This window comes from Vulpes lagopus, chromosome 12 (genome assembly GCF_018345385.1).
Source record: "Vulpes lagopus strain Blue_001 chromosome 12, ASM1834538v1, whole genome shotgun sequence".
In the NCBI taxonomy this organism is placed as follows: domain Eukaryota; kingdom Metazoa; phylum Chordata; class Mammalia; order Carnivora; family Canidae; genus Vulpes; species Vulpes lagopus.
In genome coordinates this window covers 8,119,237-8,142,404 of record NC_054835.1, presented here as the reverse complement: position 1 = coordinate 8,142,404, position 23,168 = coordinate 8,119,237, and the positions used below count along the sequence as shown (strand labels likewise).

General features: G+C 45.2%; 1 protein-coding gene across 3 annotated transcripts in view; it reads right to left on the bottom strand.

Moving 5' to 3' along the window:
- The window catches only part of ABL1 (ABL proto-oncogene 1, non-receptor tyrosine kinase), a 144,518-nt gene that overhangs the window by 14,367 nt on the left and 106,983 nt on the right, over window positions 1–23,168 (bottom strand). For all 3 annotated transcript variants that reach the window (XM_041723939.1, XM_041723941.1, XM_041723940.1), the window contains exons 2-4: window positions 17,433–17,606; window positions 16,555–16,850; window positions 8,338–8,610 (exon numbers count right to left, since the gene is read on the bottom strand). In XM_041723939.1, the coding sequence (XP_041579873.1) occupies window positions 8,338–8,610; window positions 16,555–16,850; window positions 17,433–17,606 (743 nt within the window). The remainder of the gene's footprint in view (window positions 1–8,337; window positions 8,611–16,554; window positions 16,851–17,432; window positions 17,607–23,168) is intronic.

The following is a 23,168-nucleotide window of genomic DNA, read 5'->3' as shown; positions in this document are numbered from 1 at the left end:
TCTGGACAGGGCCCCTACAGATGATCATTGCCCCAGCAGCACAGAGGATTATTCTCCTTTGGTGCTGAATTCGGGAATTCTCACCCGGGACCATACATACATGTTGGCAACTTGTTTCTGGGGGCTGCTATGTAGAGGATATTTCTATTCCCATAAGGAATAGGTGGTTTCCAAGGAGTCCTAAAGCACTTAACATAAAAAAACCCACAACCACCTGAAGAATCAGAAACACACTTAATTTAATGGAAGAGACCCTGATGACACAAAAAGATACTATCCTACCAAAGAAGACCCACACCTCAAAACATGAAAGAGGACACTGAACTGCAGAGGATTCTGAAAGCCTGGTGTCATTAGGGGATCTTAATGAAGCAATCACTACCACTTACCCAGTCCATTTCCTCAGGTCCTAAGATAATCCTCCACAGCAGCCCCCCTAACAACGGAGTCACAAGGATCATCACATAGGTCACGTTTTAGCAAGTTCACTGTATCTAAATGCCACGCAGAGACAAAGATATGAGCAATTGCCCAGAGCAAACCTGATGCTATTTCCCCACTCAGGAGTACTGTGCGCCTAGCCCTACACATCGTGGTTGGCACTACCACACAGAAGCCTGTAGCTTGGGTCACGTACACCTCTTTTGACTTAAAGAACTGACTGTCCGCTGATTGATCACCACAATCAGAAGTAGGTGGGGGGGATTGACCTGGTCAGTCTGCTGCCAGAGCGTGGCTATAAAGGCCAGCAGAAGAAGAAGGACACCTCCCTCATGGAAGTGAGGGAGTTTCAACATGGAATCTGAATTTGTCTGGAGAGAAAGGCTGCATGGCAGATGGGGAGTGAATGTCCGGAAAACTAGACTCGCCCGAGAAGAAAGCTTTATCAACCTTCTTCTTTTTTTTTTTAAATACTAATTTATTTATTTGAGAAAGAGAGAGAGTGTGTATGCATGCACGTAAGCACGCACACAGGGACGGGCAGAAGGCGAGAGAAACCTTATCAGACTCTCTTTTGAGCGTGGAACCCCACATGGAGCTTGATCTCATGATCCGAGATCATGACCTGAGCTGAAACCAACAGCCAGCCGGACACTACACTGACCAGCCACCCAGAGGCCCCTTTATCAACTTTCTTTTCAACGTGTCACCTTATAGATTTCCAGAGGACAGGTCATCCTCCACCTAGTATGCCTGTTGCAGTCATGTTTATAAGCGGAGCATGACCGCTGAGGACACGTGTCAGCCCATGAGCACTCAGCTTAGGGCTGTGAGGCTGAAACTCAGAAACAATTCACTGCTCTTTAACAATGGTCAGTTGTTCTGATGTCAATTAAACATCATTGGTAGTCTCCGTGTCAAGCCGTACGGGCTAAGAACTCATCCCTGCCACCGCCCCATTGGCTGTTCAATTTTTCAGAGTCCTCTCTGCTCCTTAACATGCTCAGCAGGCCATGCTGCTAGTGCATGGGGCACTCTGATCCACCGGGTGACATGCTAATGTCAAAGGCTGGAGAGCAAATGCCTGCCAGAGTTGGCAAGTCAATGCTGCTCACGTAAGGACCGGGGGCTTCGAGAACCTTGCCTGGACAACAATATGTTCAAAATGTGGCTCTCAAATAAAGCTTTCTAGGCAAGTGGGGTTTTCCTTTTTTTAAAGTACCGCATAATAAACCACCCATAGTGAAGTCATTTCAGAAAAATCATGTGCTCTTATAGCCGCTGACTCTTTTCTAAAAGAACCATGTCTGGATCCTGAGAGGCGTGGACTTGTAAAAGGAACAATGCGGCTTTCAAAAGGCACCCTTTCCTCTTTTTGTCTCATTCTCCCCTCATTCACACACAAGCACGTCCACGTGTGGACAGTATAAATAATTCCTTGTTTATTTCTTTCAGGATGATCTGCATGAACCTGTCTCCCCCTGCTGGAATCCCGCCTGGTTCAATTTAAAACAGAAAGTATTAGCAGCATTCAGACTTCTGTAGCTCTATTAAACTGGAAGCAGCCTGATGCTATTCTGTTCTATCCCTTTCCTTTTATCTAAAAACTTTCTATCACTTTTTTTTTTTAATTTTACTTATTAGAGAGAGAGAGAGAGAGAGAGAGAGGCAGAGACACAAGCAGAGGGAGAAGCAGGCTCCATGCAGGGAGCCTGACATGGGACTTGATCCTGGGTCTCCAGGATCAGGCCCTGGGCTGCAGGCGGCGCTAAACTGCTAAGCCACCGGGGCTGCCCTCCATCACCCTTTTTGAAAAGTCTTCCATTTACAGAGTAAAATAAAATTAACTCTGATCAATTAGGGTGAAAGCAACACTGAGTGAAACTGACTTTCATCCCCGTCTATTGGGAGGGTGGTGGGTCAGCCAGGCTGTCCTCGCAGGGATGGAGCAGCCTGGGCCCGATGCACATGAAGGCCTGGCTGGTACGGGGGGCAAGTAGGTCAAGAGGATGGCCTCTGAGTTACACAGATCAAGCCCTGCCACTGCATGGCCATGCTACGTCACTCACGTGCCAGGTAAGGGAGATTTCTCTGAACGTCCCCTTCTCATCCACAAATGGGGAGAAGGGCAGCACTTGCCTTGTGGGCAGCACTCCATCAGCAAGACCCACTTGGACCGTAAGGAAGACAGGTGATCTCTATTCCTGGGAAGCAGGCTAATATAATTCCTTGCATAAGACAGGCTGGGTCTTGAGTTAATGCTGCTGTTTCTTTCTCACAGATACATATTCTCCAGACCCAGGTTCTCACCCAGAGTGCTTTCTTTCCATTTTACCCTTTCTGCTCACTGGCTTCCCCTGAGCATAGGCATCCTTCGGCATTAACAAAGCGCAGTGTTCCTGAAAATGGCTCAGCGTCTCACTGGTGCTGTACAGCCCTGAGTGCCTTTCATGCTGCTCTCAGGGACTGTGGCCCCGGAGTGGGCTCCACAGAGAGCTGCTTCCACATCTGTTCCCAGTTCTCAACGTGAGGTGAGCAAGGCTATCACTACAGTGAGGTGCCATCCCTGAGCCTGCAGCAATGGGGCTGCAGAGACCAGGCAGAGGCGCTGAGCCAGGCTGAGGAAGGTGGTTCACCAACCAGATGCATGAGCAACCACCGCACACAGAAGCCCCAGAGCTCTGGCCCTCGAGCACACAGGTGTATCCTGCTCATAGTCAGGATGGAACCCACTGTAAGAGTGAGCAACACGGAAACGGTGGGCTCTGAGATACACAGCCCCTCTCCCTGTGCACAGCCCCCTCAGGGAGCCAGAGGGCCAGAGCATGTGACTGTCCAGTGCCATCATGGAAAGCCCTTCCTTCTCTGCTCATTTTGGGAGTTCTCTAATAGAACTAATTTCCTGGGGAAAAAAACACAACAAGCAAGAACCAAACCCAAACAGACTGCCTTGGCAAGGGCAGGGTAATCAAAGCACTTTGCCAACACTGCTGGCCAAGTACAAACTGGTGTATGCTCCTCAATCTAGGATACTCTGGGGAGCTGACCACCAGGACAGTCTCCACATGCCTAACAAGAAGAATCCCTGTGGCACTGTCTGTAATAGCAAAGTACTGACAAGGACACAAATGCCCACTGAAAGCTGATACACATTAAACTGTATCTGTGCAAAAACAAGACCACCTTACGTACACTGATGAGGAACTTCAGGATACACGGACACGAGAAGGCACACTGCAGTGTCTATAGCCTGCTGCCATATGGTTGACAAAGATACCCCCACGTGGACTATTTCTGCAAAGTCACAAAAATCAAGGGTGGAAGATACTATGTGTGCATGTTACCTATTTGCATACATAGGTAAAGAAAATGAGCACAATAGGTAAAGAGTAAAATAGGTAAAGAAATGAGTACAATTTTAAGTCTTAACACTTTTCAACAATGTTATTTTCCACTATTTTAATGGTTAAATCTTTCAGTTGCTTATGAGTCAGTCCTGATGCCACACTAAATCAACAGTAGTCTTTCTCAAATTCTAAGACTTACAAAACTGTTTCATAGAAAAAAGACATGTAAACAAATTTTCAGAATACAGCTTATATGAAATGTGGGGCTTTCCTGTACTTAATAGTTGGTTCTCTCAGGTATATCCTACCTGTGACATTGATAATCACAGGTAGAGTGAAGCCTACAACCTGCTGCATTCCATCAGAACTGAAACTAGCAGTTCCCAACAGTGGTTGTCTGCTTTAGTTCCACTTTTCCACCCATTGGGGTCAGCCTCATGCACTCCTGTCTCTCCAGATCTCTCCTGGTCTCAGGCCCTGATGGTACAGGACCCAGGGGCTGCCTGGTGGATCAGGACAGAGCCCAGGTTAAAGCAGAGTCTTGCCACCTGTGCTGCTTCAAGAGGCATCATCATCACAAAACAGGCAGGGTGTGTAGCACAGGAGCAGACACAGACTCAGGTGTCCAGTTGAGTCCTGGAAAGAAAGGACGCAGCTGCAGCCGGAGGGGAATTGAATGGGGGTAGGGAAGGGAACTTCTAAGATGCCGAACTGTGGTTTGTGCATTTTTCACAGCTTATGAGGAATAGGAACACAAATGACAGTTAAAGAAAGAAGAAAGGAGCCAGGCTTTGAGGCAGGATGCCTGGGCCAGAATCCTGGCTCTGCGGTACCTCATTAGCTAACACCAGGCCAGTTACCCAGCCTCCTACCTCTGTAGTTTCCTCAGGCCTGAAACAGTGGTGACAGGAGAACCATACCCTTACGATGGGTGAAAGGATGAAAAGAGAGGCTACAAATGGGAGCACTCAGACTCTGCCGGGCACATGGTAAGAGCTCAATAAACATTAGCCAAGGGGACCTTGGGTGGCTCGGTCACTTATGGGGCTGCCTTCAGCTTGGGTCATGATCCCAGGACCAAGCCCCATGTTGGGCTCTCTCCTCAGCCAGGAGCCTGCTTCTACCTCTCTCTCTCTCTGCCTGCCCCTCCCCACCCCTCCTTGTGCTGTCAAATGGATAAATAAAATCTTTAAAAACAAAAACAGGGACACCTGGATGGCTCAGCAGTTGAGTGTCTGCCTTCGGCGCAGGGTGTGATCCCGGAATCTGGGATCGAGTCCCACATCAGGCTCCCTGCGAGGAGCCCGCTTCTCTCTCTGCCTGTCTCTCTTTCTCTCTGTGTGTGTGTCTCTCTCATGAATAAATAAATAAAATCTAAAATAAAATAAAATAAAATAAAAACACCCCAAACATTAGCCATTACTGTCATTTAGAACCCACTCAAAGTTCTCAACTTTTCTAGTGGAGACAGATGCCAAAAATAGTGATATAATCTTATTGGACAAGTGGGAAACCTATTGTAGAAATGTGCTTTGTTGCAGGGGAGGCAGAAAAGGGAATAATTTATTTAGCAGTGGCTTAGTACCATATTTTGGGATGACATACATCTCTAGAATATGATGCATTCCCTTTTCCCTAATTAGCTATCAGCGGGGGTGATGACTCCGAGAGATCCATGCAACGAGATTCTGTAACTTTTTTTTTTACCAACTGTGCAACCATAAAGTTAATAGAGCTCTCGGGGAAAACCATCAAAAGTATAATAAAGTTTAATAATACATCATTAGAGAAATATAGTCTAAAAGGCACTCAACTTCCAGATAATTCTGATTCACTGGTGTAAGAAAGCCACCACCACCAGAGAACTCTGAGAGGGGTCTCTTCTCTGGAACAGCCATCTTCAGTTCCTCAGCAAACAATCCACAGCATCAGCTGCTGGGCTGTGTTTTTCCCATATTTCAAGCTGTGCAAACTCTCCCTCTTTCTAAAGTTTCCAAATAAGTCTTTCCTGGATGGACACCTCACTAATTTTGTGCTTCTATCTTCCTTGTTTCATTTTTTGCAAATTCTGGCACATGTGTGGGTAATGCCTGGGCCTTTACCAGTTTCTCACTCTGGTCAAGACCCAAGGCTGGGGGGATCCCTGGGTGGCTCAACGGTTAAGCACCCGCCTTCAGCCCAGGGTGTGGTCCTGGAAACCCAGGATCGAGTCCTGCATGGGGCTCCCTGCATGGAGCCTGCTTCTTCCTCTGCCTGTGTCTCTGCCTCTCTCTGTGTCTATCTCTCATGAATAAATAAAATCTTTAAAAAAAAAAAAAAAAGACCCAAGGCTGGGCCTGCTCTCTGACCCTGTGTGACCCTGTGCCAGATGGAAACGCTGGAGCACATGCACACATCTCTCCCTGGCCTCACCTGGTCTGCGGGAGGCAGGGCAACAGCTCTTTCGTTTTTTCTAAGGCTCGCCAATGTAGTCATCTTTGGGAAGTGTAAATCCAATCATCTGGGCATCAAAACCTTCAATGTGCCCCACTGCCTCTGAGGTAACGTCCTAGCTCCAAGCCAGTTAAAACCCTGTGACTTTGCGTGGGCTCTCTGCTGTTCACCTCTGTCCAGGCCTCTGCTCCCCTGGCCGATTCCTGTTCCTGGCCTATGGCGCCAACTATGGTTCCCTTCCTGTGTTCCTCCTGCCAAGTAGAGCTCAGCAGTGCTGCCCGCTCCCCCATTCCCACGCTCCCTTCTCTAATCTGGTACCTATCGAACCAGGCTGTGGTTACCGTCATATTGCCTATTTCTCCTCCTAACTACACTGCTCTACTACCTAGACTGGCCTGAGGTGAACAACTCTATTTTCACAATCCCAGGGTTAAGCCCAGGGCCTAGTGAACAGAAGGATCGAGGAACTCAATAAATGCTTATTTTCTTTTCAAAAAATCGTGTCTGGAAAGTATCCAGAAGTCCTCAAGGTGACCTCAAATCATGTCAGCCCCCAACATACAAGTATCAGTCCTGCCCTAAGGACTGGTCTAAGGGGGCACAATTGATAGGAGTGCCAGGAAGCCACCCTTGGTTTCTAGAATGAAATGTGATTCTTTCTTTGAAGCTGTCACTTTATATCAGCCAGAAACCATAATTCCCACTTTACTGTACCTCTGAGTAAAGGCAGCAGGGAAATAAGAGAGTCCCTAAAAGGCAAGTGATCTGACTTCAGCAGTCTCCAAGTGTGTGTCCCACAGACTTCAGAGAAGTCTGTGCACGCACCTGGGTCCCTTCTAGCTGTGGATGTTTCCATTCTTCTAGTCCAGTGGCTTCAGGGTCCCTCTTAATCTCTGTGCACAAGTAGTAGAATCGGGTCGTTTAAAGCAAGTGAAAATAGGGCAGCCCTGGTGGCGCAGTGGTTTAGTGCCGCCTGCAGCCTGGGGTGTGATCCTGGAGACCCGGGATCGAGTCCCACATCGGGCTTCCTGCATGGGGCCTGCTTCTCCCTCCGCCTGTGTCTCTGCCTCTCTCTCGTTCTCTCTGAATGAATAAATAAATCTTTAAAAAAATAAAAAATAAAAAATAAAGCAAGTGAAAATAGTGCAGGTCAACACTAGGGGATGCTCTGACCACAGGTAAAAGCTCAAATCACATTCAGAAGGCAGAGGGTTGCGAGTGAAACCCTTGGTTGGCCTCCTAAAGATTTCAAAGGACTTCAAACACACCTAAAACTACAAGCCCCAGACCTGGGTGGAGAGGGCAAAGGTCCTAGTTAATAAGAACAACTTGGACGGGGCAGCCCAGGTGGCTCAGCAGTTTAGCCCTGCCTTCAGCCCAGGGATCAGGATCAAGCCCCACATCGGGCTCCCTGCATGGAGCCTGCTTCTCCCTCTGCCTGTGTCTCTGCCCCATCCCACCCCCCTCTCTCTGTGTGTGTGTGTGTGTCTCTCATAAACAAATAAATAAAATCTTAAAAAAAAAAAAAAAAAAGAATGACTGGACAGTGCCTGAGTTAGTAAGAAGGCATCCCTCATGATTTTCCACACCTCCATTTCCAGAAATCTACACTCCCACTACACAAAACTGGAACCTGCTAGGAACACCCAATGCACTTGCCTTTCAAATCTGCCAACAAAAATCCACAGAAGAGTCAAATGCATTTTGGTTAAATCCCCCTTCTTTCAGATCTTAGTTTCTTCCTCCTCTTTCTCTTAACTGTCAATAGGAAATAATCTAAATGTCAAACAGAACAAAAACTCACAGCTTTAAAAGAATCTTGCCATATGATGAAAACACTTCTCCAAATGACTCATCTTTTTTACACCAAAAAACCACAGCACTTCTCGGTTCTCACTGTATCACACTGAGTCTGGGAGAGGGACTGCCCCCATTCGAAGAAAAGGACCACAGTGCCAAAGAGGCACTTCCCGGGCACCAGTTACCCCAGGACCTAAGCACAGGGGCAGGCCACCCGGAGAGCAGCACCACCACACTCCAGCGCGCGCCGCGACAAACCATGAGAAACCGTATTTAGCCATGGTACTGCGAGCGGCAGCAGCAGTCCCGAGCTTACCTTCAAGGTCTTCACAGCTACTGTCAGGCTGTATTTCTTCCACACGCCCTCATACACCTCCCCGTACTGGCCTCCACCCAGCTTGTGCTTCATGGTGATGTCCGTGCGCTCCATCTCCCACTTGTCGTAGTTGGGGGACACGCCATAGACAGTGGGCTTGTTGCGCTTGGGAGCTGGGTAATGGAGAGTGGTGATGAGCCCATCTGCCACAGTCGAGTGATGATGAACCAACTCCGCCAAGGTGTTGAAGCGGCTCTCTGAGGAGACGTAGAGCTGAGGGAAACAGGGACAACTTTCAGCTCCCAGAGTGCACACAAACCCAAACAACTCCAATGAACCAGCTCTGCTAAGCCTAAGTCATGGCACAGCAAAACCTCAGATAAATAGCTTTCCACACAGGATGGAGCGTGCAGAAAACCACCTATACTGTGTTTCTCTACACCGGCTATAATGTACTTGTGAAAGCAGAAAGATACAACAAAATGCCTCAGTGCCTTTGCATCTGCTGTTCCCTCAGCCTGAAATCTTCCAGCCACCTAAGCATTACATGCCTGGTTCTCTCCTCTGATCCCAAGCCCGGCATAAATATCATTATTGCTGCAGTCACCTGACTGGTCATCACCCAGCACTCGTTATCATATCACATCTATTACTTCTCTGCATTGTATTCACCTGCTTATTTGCTTACTTACTTCCTGCCAATGACCTCCTAGAATGTCAGCTTCATGAGACTAGAGCCCTAAGCTGTTTTTATCCTGTGTCCCCAATGTGGAGAACAAGAAATGAGCACATAATAAATAAAGTTATTGATTAAATTAATGAAGGCTAGAATTCACTATGTATTTGCTGACTGGAAAAGAAATTAAATTTTTAATAATTATGCTTATTACTTAAAATCTCTAATTAAAAAAAAAAATTAAAAAAAAAGGGATCCCTGGGTGGTGCAGCAGTTTGGTGCCTGCCTTTGGCCCAGGGTGCGATCCTGGAGACCCGGGATCGAATCCCACGTCGGGCTCCCGGTGCATGGAGCCTGCTTCTCCCTCTGCCTGTGTCTCTGCCTCTCTCTCTCTCTGTGACTATCATAAATAAATTAAAAAAAAATTAAAATCTCTAATTTATAACTGTAGAACTATCCAGAACTATGCAGTAATCAGAAATGGAAACCACTAAATAAGACATAAATCTCCTTCTCATTCTTATTCTTACACCCTCAATTGGGGCTAAGTAGCATCAGAGGCCCAGACATGCCGACCCCAGCTGGACGCCCCTGTGGGATGCCCTAGTCAGCACCCTCCAGAAATGGAGTGGGGCAGGGGGGTGGTACTGGAGGCCTGCACAAAGGCCACGTAGCCACCTCTGCTGCGGGGAAGCAAGCAGAGGGGCTTGCAGACACAGCACATGTGAGCCTCTCTCTCAGATCTACGGTGGGCACGAACCTACACGTGGAGTCTGTCCATGGGTCATTCTGGTCGTATGTACTGGGAAAGGAAACAGGGAAAGGAGCAGGCTAACAGAAGCAGGTGTGGATGGGGACGGCTAGTTTTCTTCTTCTTTGGTTCATTTCAGTAAGGTGGTGGGGGAATGCTTCCTTTGCAAAAAACCAATTCCATGTTAAAATCTACACAGGACATCTGGGCTCCAGGCAGACAGCAGGTAACTGAACCTACCAGCTCATGATGGGCAGTCAGCGATTGCAGAAGGTGGGAAGGACATTAAAAATCACGACTTGTCCTGACTATAGACACAGGACGAATACGCGTTTGGAACAGTGGTAACCCATGGGGAAAGAGGGAGAAAAAGGAATAGGATGAGTCAGCTGTAGCTGTAGTATCTCTATTACTTAAAAACAGAAAAAGGAAGAAAAAACCTGAAACTCATGGCAGGGTTGGTTATGGAAGGCTCCATCACTTCTGGTATGTTTGTAATATTAGATAATTGAAATAAAAGAAAAAATATTAACAAATACATGAGTTTATCCCATTTATAAACCTCAAGAAGATAAAGAGAATGCTCTATTTTTTAATTTTTTGCTCGGGGAGATAACAAACAGATGTTTAAAACTCAGGCAAGGGAAGCCTGGGTGGCTCAGCAGTTGAGCGTCTGCCTTCAGCTCAGGGCATGATCTCCAGGTTTGGGGATCGAGTTCCACATTGGGCTCCCTGAGAGGGGCCTGCTTCTTCCTTTGCCTATGTCTCTGCCTCCTCTCTCTGTGTGTCTTTCTCATGAATAAATAAAATCTTTTAAAAATAAATAAATCTCAGACAAGTCAATGACAGACTCTGACTTAGAGGTTTGTAATATACAATCTTCTGGTTGCAATCCTACTAAAATACAATTCTGAGCAACCCAAGAATTTGTCCAGAAAGACCCCATAGCTCTGGGAACTTGTCCCTCTGTAAGACGGCAGCCCTCAATGGCAGGACCATTCAAGGTGAGGAGAGGACCCACCAGGAAGCCCTTACACCTCAGACAACCTCAGTCTAAGTGAACTGCTCTAGGGACACGTGACAAGTCACACTCAGGGCCCAGAGTGAGTGCACAAAGGTGCTGAGGGGAGGTGCGGAAGAATCAGCACCGCTGAGCCTGCGCCTGGCCTGACGTCCACGGCCCTCTTGTGAGTGGGCACTGCTGACACAAGTACAGTTCAGAGAGAAGACAGAGAGGGATGTGGGGACAGCGGCTAATCCTGCCTCTCTCTAGAAAAGCCCGTCATTTGTCCATTTACTTCACTTCATGTGGCAAGTGTTCTAAGCCATCTTCTTTTGGGGCAGCTTAGCTGCTGATGTTTTCACTTCCGTGGAGGGTAGAGCCTCCCTGGCTCACTCCCTGGCATCACAGCACCCCTCCCACCTCGGACATCGCTGGCATGGTGCGTCCATTTCATTTGCTGGACTCCTGGGGTTGGTCACCAGAGAGCAAGGCTCATTACCTACCTCTCCCTGTCAGCTTGAAAGGAGTGTTCCCCAACCCAAGGATTAAGTTCCTTCCTTCGCACAGAATGCTAATGGCTCCTCCGAGCCCTAGTTATGCAGAATTTGTTCCTGGTCTCCTCTGATTCCCTCAGAGGTGCTCCTGTTAGAGATTTCAGAGTTGTAGCAGGTTTTACTGAATGGGCCTACTTTATATCCTTTTCAATAATTAAATTTACAGGCCCTGTGACTTAGTTCATCTTTCAAAATAAAATCTGCATACCAACACTTATTAAATATTAAAACTACTCTCCCTTCTCAATGCACTGTACAGCCACCTTCTAATAGTTAAGTCTGCTTGCTGGCTTCCTTCTGATTAGTTCTGGGTTTTGAGCACTGTGCTAGTGAACTGGGTCATCTATATCAGGAATTCCTGGCATGCTCGGAGAAGAAAGTGAAATTAGCATTATGAATGGCATGTCATTACGCTATGCACCTGGTTACATAAATACTCCGGGTGCTCAGCCAGGACAGGGCCTCCTCCTGATCATGCAGGAGGATGCAATCCAAAAAGGATTGCATCAAAGAAGAAAGATAGGACTTGTCAGAGAAACTCACCAGAAACAGCTTTCCCCGATAGCCAGACTTATAGGCTTATCAGCACTTGGACCTCAGAGACCCATACCCGGGATGTACTGCTTACAGGCTGCTGGGCCAGTAAGCAAAATTACCTTGACACTGTCTCACATTCCAGCAGGAGGGCAGGACTTAGAAATTAAGCAGTACTTAATAGTGCTCACAGTCTCCTCGACAAGGGAAGGTCAGTCACGTTTGAGCAGGCCTTTTCATTGGGATGCCTGCACGTGCCAAACCACTGTCAGGGTCGGTAAATCTTAAAAATTCAAGAGGTTCTACAGTTGGCCCATCCCGCAACCTCTGCTAAAGCTTAAGCCCAAATTCCATTCCTGTCAACCTGAACCTGTCACTACAGCAGACTGAAAATAAATGTCACCTGGGAACCTCTTTGAAGAAAAGGAAAGACTCTATCTATCAACAACTATAAGGAATTGTGGAACTTGACAGTGGCATCCCAGAAAAGTAAATAAAGTGTAGACACAAATAACCGGAAGAGCTAAAATGATTCAGGCAGAGGGTGGCAAAGAAAATCAGCCTTCAATTCCACCACGCTGGCAGAGAGCCCCAAGAACGACAGTTGGATCCCGGGGTATGTGGGGGTTTTCAAACCCGTCAAGACTCCTTGGAGCAGCGATGGCTCCGTGTGATCTGGGCCTTGCAAGAGTCCAGCTTGAAGCCCCCCAAGCCCTGGGCTGGCTGACCAGCCACAACTGCCGCTGAAGCTCAGGAACATGACAACAGAGGTAAACCAGGGCCAAGAGGGTGGAGGCAGAAAGAAATCTTTTGGGGCCTTAGAGAAGAATCTTCCAAATTCAGTTGTTTTCTGAAGATTAGCTATTTGAAAATAAGCATTAAGCTTATGCAACCCCAGCCTGTCCCTCCTACCAACCTTAAATTTTCCCCTCAGAAATCCAAAAAGGATTGCATCAAAGCTCTGCTATGTGAGCTTTTTTCAGTGCCGAGCCACACTGTCTCATGCGTTGCTGTAGTACCTCGCCTAATACCTTTGATACTGTCCTACTGATTCCAGGAACATGATCCCACTGACACAGCCCCTCAAGTGCTGCCCTCCCAGAGAGGCACCTCCGCAGATGGCCGGGACTGATAACCCCGTGGGCTTAGATGTCCCTGGGTGCTTGGACAGCAGAAAGGGAGAGTCTCTGCCAGGGAGGGAGGGAAGAAGGCAGGAGGCCTGGGCCACTTGGATGAGTTGCCCAGGGGTGGATGCTGCCTGAGCAAATGAGTTCCCTGTGCTCCACCTGGAATGAAAGGAACCCCTGGCACATACCAGCTTTTAGACAGAGGGGCTGGCATCCCCATCGGACAGTTCTCAAATCCTGTGAATCATGCTTCCCACATGCAGACCTTGCTCTCTCCCTCTGAATGGTATTTGGGACCAACCCCCAGCTAATGAGTTGTCAAACTAAATCATGCCTGCCTGAATCTGTTCCTAGGATGCTGGTTAAACAAATCCAGGGAAAAGAAACCATTACCCTGTACAGTAGAAAACCTCAACTGATTACTGTGGTGCAGCACGGCTCGCCCTGGATAAACAGCACAGATGGGAAGCAAGCCGTCAGCAACAGGAAATCACCTCCCTCATGGGTGGTGTGCTCTGGGATTCTAACTCACAAAAGAGTAACCCTTGTGGGCTGAAGGCACGGTTTCAAAGAGCCCACCACCCCGGGGTACATCCTGAAGAATGGAACGACCTAGCCCCACATCTGGGACAAGAATGAGGACCCAAAAGGCAAGCTCATAAGGGTGATCTCTAGTCACACATCAGCAAGCGGCCAGGCTGGCTGCACAGACCTCTGTCATCACAGAAAACACAATATTAGCACTAAAGACTTCGGCCAGAAGATTGAGACATGTGGAAAAAACAACAGAGAAGAAGGTTAAAAAGAGAAATACAGGGGCACCTGGGTGGCTCAGTTGAGCAGGGAGGTGCAATGTGGCTGGAAATATTGTGGAGGTGGTGGCAGTGGGGTGGGTAACTATTGTAAATGACCTAAAAAAATATAAATGACTTAAAAAAGTCAGATAGCCTAGATGGAGAAAGTGACATTTCAGTAGACTTGAGTAGGACAAGGGATAGGACAAGGGAGATGTCTGTGCAGCTCTCTAAAGAAGGGGTATTCTGGGCAGAGAGACAAACTGGGCTTCAAAGGCAGGAGGAGCCTGTTAAGAATATATTGTTCTCGGGGACGCCTGAGTGGCTCAGCGGTTGAGCATCTGCCTTCAGCTCAGGTCATGATCCCAGGGTCCTGAGATAGGGCCCTGCATCAGGCTCCCAGTGAGGAGCCTGCTTCTCCCTCTGCCTGTATCTCTGCCTCTCTCTCTGTGTCTCTCATGAATTAAAAAAAAAAAAAAAAAAAAAGAGAAATGAGTGTAAATCTGTGGTACAAATGAATGAATGAGGACAGCCATACAATACTAAGAGGACTAAGTGGAGGGGACTAGCCCTACTTCACATTTTAACATATTATACAGCTGTAATAATTCAAAGTCTAGTTTCAGAAGAGAAAAGAGAGTTGACCAACAGACCTAAATGCATATGTAAGTTTGGTATATTTCAAATATGCAGGAAAGGATAAATTTAGTAAATGACACAGGGATCCCTGTAAACATGACACATGTACATTAAACATAATGACAGACCATCTTTACCAATCAATGACAGATGTTTTTACAGGCCTGACAGCACAGTGCTAAGGTGAAGGGAAGCATGCACTCCTCTCATGGAAGCTCCTTTTCTCACCAGCAACAAGTAAACCATGTGAGTAAACACATCTATGTAATTTCTAAGGAGGTAACAGGCCAACATCTATACAAATTTTAAAGGCATATAACCTTCAGAAGATCAGTTCTAGCAACTTATCTTGTATACAGTTACATTGTACATGAAGAAGTATGTAGAATATGTTAAAAAATGCAGGTCACTGGCGCACTAGTGGGTCTATGAAATAAATTTAGTGGATTCAAACCAGAAGTTTTTAGAAAAATGAAACAGAACAGAATAGAATAGGAAGTATTAGAGTGCATTACATATAGTGAGGGTAAGAAGGGTTTCTAGGGCCTTTTGTTACTGATGTGAGTACTGGGTGTTGATGTAAATGTTCTTATATAGTGTGCTGAGATTATTTTTTTTAAAGGTTTGAAAGCCACCTCCTATCAGTGTTATTTAGAACAGCTAAAGACTGGAAAAATCTAAAAGTCAACTTGCAGGGGATTGCTGAAATAAATGATGGTCCATCCACACTAGGCAGTTATTAATCAGAATAAGGCAACTCTAAGTGTGCTACCAAAAGCAATCTTCAAAAAACATTGTTAGGTGGGAAAAGTAAGATGCAGAACAGTGTGGAGTCTGCATCATTTGTGCTTTTTAAAAAATTTATGCGTATACATCTACTGAGGAACTCTGAAAGAAACTAGTCACAGGGGTTGCCTCTGGGCAGGGGAGTGGAATTAGGAGACAGATTTCTCATTGTAATCCATTTTGTTCCTTTTTTAAACATGTGCAGACATTAACATATTAATGAAAAAATATATCCACCATTTAGGCCTCACCCAATAATCTACCCATCTCCACCCCTGATGATGACATGTGCAGCAGGGTGGACAGTGGTGTTCAAACCTAGCTCCATCAGGCATGCACTATGTGATCCTGGGCAAGAAATTTCCTCCATTTAAAGTCCCCTTCTCCTTAATGCAAAAATGCAGATTATGGTGACTTCTGCCCTGAGGATCAAGGTGAGGTTTAAATGACCGGATGCCTAAAAAAATGTGCCAGCCACCAGCAGGAACCTGGAAAATGCTAATCTCTCCCTTCCTTTCATGGACTCTTGAGCATTGTTCATATAAAGATCACAAAACTGTATATTGATCAACTCTTTTAAGAAACTACAGTTTGGGTTTAGAAATCTACCGGTACTATGTGATTTCATTTGTGTTTAAAAACTGTGAATGTGGGATCCCTGGGTGGCGCAGCGGTTTGGCGCCTGCCTTTGGCCCAGGGCGTGATCCTGGAGACCCGGGATCGAATCCCACATCGGACTCCCGGTGCATGGAGCCTGCTTCTCCCTCTGCCTGTGTCTCTGCCTCTCTCTCTCTCTTTCTCTCTGTGACTATCATTTAAAAAAAAAACAAAAAAACTGTGAATGTATGTACATATACATATGCAGGCATACAAACACACAAATGTGGCTTTGTTTATGGGAAGAATGCCATGTACCATACTTATTTTGGGGAATTGCTCTAAGGAGATCTTTTACTTTAAAAATCTCCATCTATTATTGCAATATTACTCACTGAAGGTGAATTAATATCATAAGAGATTTTTAAATGCTCTAAAAAAGGAAGACTCTTAAAATAAGAAGTATGTCCAATATCACCCATCTTATGAAATAGCTAACAACAAAACTCCAGCTGGACAGGTAAAGAGCCACACCAGGCCTGTGGACTTGTAACATCCTGCGATTGGTCCTCAAGAGAGTCTTTCCTACGCTAATGGAGTGATGCCTGCTGTTTATCTGAAGAAGTTTCCTTCAAGCATCTTCCCAATTGAGGTTTATTTTGGTAACTTCTCAACCCCAGCGGCAAGAGTTCTGGGTCCTCCTAGCCAAAGACTAACACCCCCGGCCCATCAGTTCCCCCAACTGGGGTCCCCTACCTTGCCATCAGAAGCAGTGTTGATCCTGTAGTGGTACACCCTCCCTTCATATCTCAGTGAGATGGACCTCTGGCCAGGACTGCTCTCGCTTTCCCGGACCAAGAAGCTGCCGTTGATCCCACTGCTCAGCAGGTATTCGGCTGCGTTGCGGGACACAGGCCCATGGTACCAGGAATGTTTCTCCAGACTATTGACTGGTGTGATGTAGTTGCTTGGGACCCACCCTTGGCCATTTTTGGTTTGGGCTTCACACCATTCCCCATTGTGATTGTATCCTAAAACCCGGAGCTTTTCACCTTAGAAGAAGAGAATCCAAAAAAAAAAAAAAAAAAAAAAAAGAAGAGAATCAAATCAGACATCAGCTTTACAGGCTGGCTTCAATTCATTCCCATTTATTCTTACAGGATTACTAAAAATCTCCCAATTCCTAAACACCTACTTCCCTTTAACAAGTCCACATAAATATAAGCATTTATAAGTGTATATAAAAAGAGTACATGTTTATACATGAAGCTTCTTGTTTGTAACTGAACATTACAAGAAAGATTGCCTCAATTTTCATAAATTTGTTACGTTTATTCAAGTGTTCTCTTCCTAACATAAGGAAGTTTCTTGGGGGAAAAAATACTTTCTCTTAAAAAAAAAAATGTTTTTGGTGTTTAGTCCAGGCGTTCTTTTCACGATCATGCTCTGGTTTTCCTAAGAACTACCATACGGGAACTCTTCTCCTTAAGTGGCTCTCTCATAAAGATACTGTTTTTTTTTTTTTCTCATTGTTGGCTCTGCATCCTTCACTAGGAAAACAGGTAGCCAGCTAAGCCACAGTTTCACCAGATCTGTCCCTTGCAAGCACCAGCAGTGGTCCATAGTTCTCCTACCTTTAGTTATGCTGAGGGTATTGTCCCCACTGGCCACAAAATCATACAGTGCAACGAAAAGGTTGGGGTCATTTTCACTGGGGCCAGCAAGAAGGTTTTCCTTGGAGTTCCAACGGGCTGCTTCGCTGAGACCTTGGGGCTCAAAGTCAGATGCTACTGGCCTCTGAAGGGCTTCTGGAAGACAAATGGGAAACAGAAGAAACAAGAAACATTGGGGGAAATAATCAGTTTTATTCTCAGGAGCCAAAAATTGTTTCCATCATTAAACATTTCTGGTTTACTTCATTTCTCTTTTTTTTTTAGGATTTTTTAAAAGATATTATTTATTTATTCATAAGAGACACAGAGAAGAGAGGCAGAGACACAGAGGGAAAAGCAGGCTCCCTGTGGGGAGCCCAATGTGGGATTTGATCCCAGGACCCCGGGATCATGACCTGAGCCGAAGGTGGACACTCAACCAATGAGCCACCCAGGTGCCCCTGATTTATTTCATTTCTTAACATCTGTATGCAATTTGTATTAATAAGAAAGGTGGTAAAATGAAAATGGACTCTTCCTTTCCCAAATCTTGTGAAAGGTATGAAGTATTTTCTTTTCTTTTTTAGTATGAAATATTTTCATTCCAAAGTGGCAATCACTGTTTCCAAATAGCTTCAGCTTTTTAAATTCATTAATTCAAAATGAACTCATTTTAATAGTTAAAAATAGAAATAGTCTATCCTGGGATCCCTGGGTGGCTCAGCGGTGTAGCACCTGTCTTCAGCCCAGGGCGTGATCCTCGAGTCCCGGGATCAAGACCCACGTCGGGCTCCTTGCATGGAGCCTGGTTCACCCTCTGCCTCTGTCTCTCTCCCTGTCTCTCATGAATAAAGAAATAACACATCGGGCTCCTTGCATTGAGCCTGGTTCACCCTCTGCCTCTGTCTCTGCCCCTGTCTCTCTCCCTGTCTCTCATAAATAAAGAAATCAAATCTTAAAAAAAAAAAAAAAAAAGAAATAGTCCATCCTCATACATCTTTGCCATTGGTTACATATAATAGAGAACAAAAGTTTCTTTAAAACATTTCAAAACATGTTAAAGTTAATATGTATATATAATTTAAAAATCAAGTAAGACAGATGGGCTTATGATAAAGGACAAACACCTTCTACCCCACTCTTCTCTACACCCATAGGCAACAGCCATGCATACCTTGAGTGACCCTCCATCTCTCTGAGGAGAAGTTGAGTCGCTTGACCCCACTCCTCTGCCCCTACAGCTCCTGTGCCAACCCCTACCATCACCTTTGCATTTTCAGTAACACACTTGCACAGGCTTCATTTCTTGTTCTCCAGCTATAGACAGTGTCTCTCCTTATTTACTTCCCAAGATAGCATCCCACCCTTCCTTCCAGCTCTCTCGACACTCTCAAAGACAGCCTTCTTTATATTTCCTTTACCTTGTGAAAACTAGTAAAGTTTCTTCCACTTTGTAATAATAAAGTCCTTCATGTTTTGTATATAAGTAGATTGTAAAAGGTGAACATCGATCAATCTCTCTTAAAGTCCATGTGGCTATTGTTCACTACAGGGTCAAAGAGAGTTCATTACTTTTTCCTGAAATTTTTTTCCTTTTCTTTTTTTTTCTTGAACTACGCTCAACCTCACTAGAATTTCTGTAATATACATGAGAGTTTTTTTAAGGCAGCAAATGAACTCCAAGTAGGTCCTTTTAACAGTCATAGGATAGTATAGATTGAAATTGGAATACTCGTTTAAGGAAACTATAATAAGAAACCAACCTTTATAAAAGGAGGGATAAGGGGAAACTTTTAATTTTCCCATATGTGTAAGCCAAACCCAAATGGTAAGAAAATTATGTATGGGTGCCTGGGTGGCTCAGTTGGTTAGTTTTAGCTCGGGTCATGATCTCAGGGTCGTGGGATTAAGCCCTGCAACAGGCTCTGTGCTCAGCAGGAAGTCTCCTTGAGATTCTCTCTCCCTCTCCTACTGCCCCTCCCCTGGCTTGTGCCAAATCTTTCTCTCTAAAATAAATAAATACATCTTTAAAAAAAATAAGAGAAAAATTAAAATTTTCCCTCTTTATGGATTTAGAGAATCCCCAAACATCTTTTTTTGGGCAATAACACCCATCTCAGGGATAGATCTGATTCTGCAGTATTCACTTCCCCCCCCAAAACAAAACAAACCACTAGAGACATCTAAGACACCTGAGGGATGAGGCTGAACCAGGACTGGAGAACTTTCAGAAATGGGCATTCTTTAAAATATCTCTTTGGGGATGCCCAGGTGGCTCAGTGGTTGAGTGTCTGCCTTCGGCTCAGGGCGTGATTCTGGGTCCGGGGATCAAGTTCCACATCGGGCTCCCTGCACGGAGCCTGCTTCTCCCTCTGCCTGTGTCTCTGCCTCTCTCTCTGTGTTTCTCATGAATAAATAAAAACTTTAAAAAAAATATGTCTTTGGAACAAACTGACACAACATAAATAACTAGGGTCTTTCTTTTTTTTTTTAAGATTTTATTTATTCATGAGAGACACACAGAGAGGCAGAGACACAGGCAGAGGGAGAAGCAGGCTCCGTGCAGGGAGCCTGACGTGGGACTTGATCCCAGGTCTCCAGGATCACACCCCAGGCTGCAGGCGGCACTAAACCGCTGTGCCACTGGGGCTGCCCAACTAGGGTCTTTTCAATACTAGCTTTTGTACTACTGACTGAAATAAACCTTCGGGAACTGTTTTTGCTAAAAGAGTAAATCCCCAACTACGTCATTATTATGTTTGGTAATCTCACTGTATGAATCATGAGGGCAAAGAGAATTTCAAGGAAGAGGGTCTGTAACACTGCCACTTCCTAGAGTGCAGAAAAGCCTTAGTTATGAGTTAGGCCCCGTCTCTTGAATATTTTACATGGGCTTGAAAAGCAAGCCTAGCACCCATTGTGGTCAGCAATTGATCAATTAACCAAATAAAGCTGATTAAGGGTCAGCCCCTGCAGGGAGCCTGCTTCTCCCTCTGCCTGTGTCTCTGCTTCTCTCTCTCTCTCTCTCTCTCTCTCTCTCTCTCTCTCTGTGTCTCTCATGAATAAATAAAATCTTAAAAAAAAAAAAAAAGCTGGTTAAGGCAGAGAATTTTTTTTTTTAAATGTGTGATCCACCATTCCCACTTGAAAGTGCACTGGCTTGCTGGTCTTGACTGCAGGGACAAGGTCTGCCCTCTTGGGGCTGAGTATGTGGTGAGAGTTGGAGATTGTCCCCATCATCTATCTGGCTTCCAGCTTCGGTTTTCTGGCGGCCAAGGAAGGACTGGGATTTATATGCTCTGTGGCCCCAGCACAGTCCCTTCCAATTGCTTACAGCTGGCTCACTCACACCTGGTCTGGCAGCAATGTTTAAAATCACCTGCCTTTACTGAGTCTAAGGCATCCATCTGACTATCATGGAAACCACTCTCTTTTTACACCTGCATTTCACTGGTTTCATATTAACCCAGTAAATAAAACAAGTGTATCTGAAGATCTGGAAAGAAACGTAACCAGATCTTGGTGTGGCTGGAGCAGTGAGTGACAGAGGATGACGGTGGGATGGCTGCCCTGTTCTATGGGCGTTAGGCACTAGGGAGGCAGGTTTTTTTTTTTTTTTTTTTGGGGAGGCAGGTTTTATAGGAAGTGGAGCATGCTGGTCAACCTAATCCGTGGATTAAGTGGAAGCCAGTCAAAAGACTTCTAACGTCATTGTATTAAGCAACACCATTAGCCTAAGGATTCTTAACATAAAAGTAGTCTTGTATATCAACAGAAATAGATAAATCCCTCCACTATGGAAAAATGGACCAAAACCATGAATAAGCAATTTATAGAAAATTTAAATTACCATTAAACTTGGAAAGCAGGCTAGCCCTGGCTAGTAATCAAAGAAATACAAATTCTTTATCAAATTGGCAGATACATTTTTTAGAATCTAAGTCAGTGTTAAGACCTCAATGAAGTAACTCTCATAAAATACCAGTGGTTGCTGTAGAAATTGCCGTAACACTTTAGGAGGGCAACTGGAAATATAACCATATCTTTAAATCATTCCATAACCTTTGATCCACCTCTAGGAATTACCCTGAGATCTACACCATTATTTCTATATACTGATTTTTAAATAGTAGCACAGAAAAAGAGGAGCACAAAATATCTATCAACATAAGGTAAGTTAGCATGTGGTCCATCCATAATACAGAATATATCCATAAAGCCGTTAAAAATATTTTTAGAAAAAACAACTACTGGCTTGAGAACACATTCATAATAATGCTATTACAACCTGTTATATACACGGTGATCCCAATTTTGTAAAAACTGAAAAAGTACAGGAGTTACACCAAAACGTGAACAGTAATTAGCACAGGGTGGTGTGTATTAACAGTGTCATTAAAAGTAGTTAATTTGGGGTGGTGGGATTACAAACTTAAAATTTCCTTTATTTTGGGATGCCTGGGTGGCTCGGTGGTTGAGCGTTTGCCTTCTGCTTAGGGTGTGATTTTGAGGTCCTGGGAGTACCGCATCAGGCTCCCTGTGAGGAGCCTGCTTCTGTCTCGCCCTCTCTGTGTCCCTCACAAATAAATAAATAAAATATTTAAAAATAAATAAATAAATGCAATTTCCTTTATTCTTTTCTATATTACGGCCTATTTCTCACAATGAATGGGGATTGTTTTTTGTAATTCAGAAAACAGTCACAAAAATAGAGAAACTGCCATCATAAATAGGAGCCAGCTGATGCTTCCCTAATTGATAATCTAACCTGAAAAAGAACTGGGGGGGGGGGGGGAAAGGGGGGAGGAATCTCCTGGAGCTGTCCTGAAAAAATATTTGCGTGCTTCCCTCTGGAGTCCCGACCTCGTGGCCATGAGCACACAACTCTGGCAGCCCCGGCCCACACAGGAAATTAAACCAAAGTCATGAATACAGAAATGCTTTTCTTCTCCACTGCCATTTGACCTCTTCTATCAAACATTCTGCAGCATCTGGATTTGATCAAAGTTACATAATCAGGGGAAGTGGCCTGGAAAACACCTGGACTAGGCAGAAGGCGGATACCCGCCCAGGGGTGCCTGTGGATTTCAAGTCTGGGATTGAAGAGGGACTGTCCCTAACATGGAGACTGCTGCTGGGAATTTCATGTGAGGGGATGAGCCCTTTGTCAGGAAGGAAAGGGCCTCCCACAGCTTTTTGATTCAATGGACAGCAGGAAATCCAAGGCAGTCTCTCGATTTTCCTCTCCAGTTCTTGCTCCATTCCACAAATTAATGGTCAAAGCCCAAAGGGAAGTATTGCTCATGCATGCCTCTGGATCAAGACCCTGAAGTATAGCCACAGCCCAACACCAAAACCTTCCAGTCAAGTCCCAATCCAGGCTGATGTCAAAATTGACTCACAATGTATAAATGCCAAGTTCCTTGCTTCATTTCATTGTGAACTACGCTTGTCAACCTTAAAAATGATCACAGCTTACAAGGCCAACACTGAATAATGTACTTCAACCTTCCTGGCTTAATGCGAGGACTCCCTGCCAGGCCCACTGTCAGGAAGTTAGACCCCTGAAGCCCCGAGGCTTCATTCTAAAAAGATGCTCAAAATAGCTTCCCTTTTCTGCTCTTCCAGTGGATCTTTTGGCTGTTGTTTAAGTCTTGGGAGAGAAATTTCAGCATCTGCTATTATTCTCTTACTTTTTTTTAGTGAACATTTTCTGCA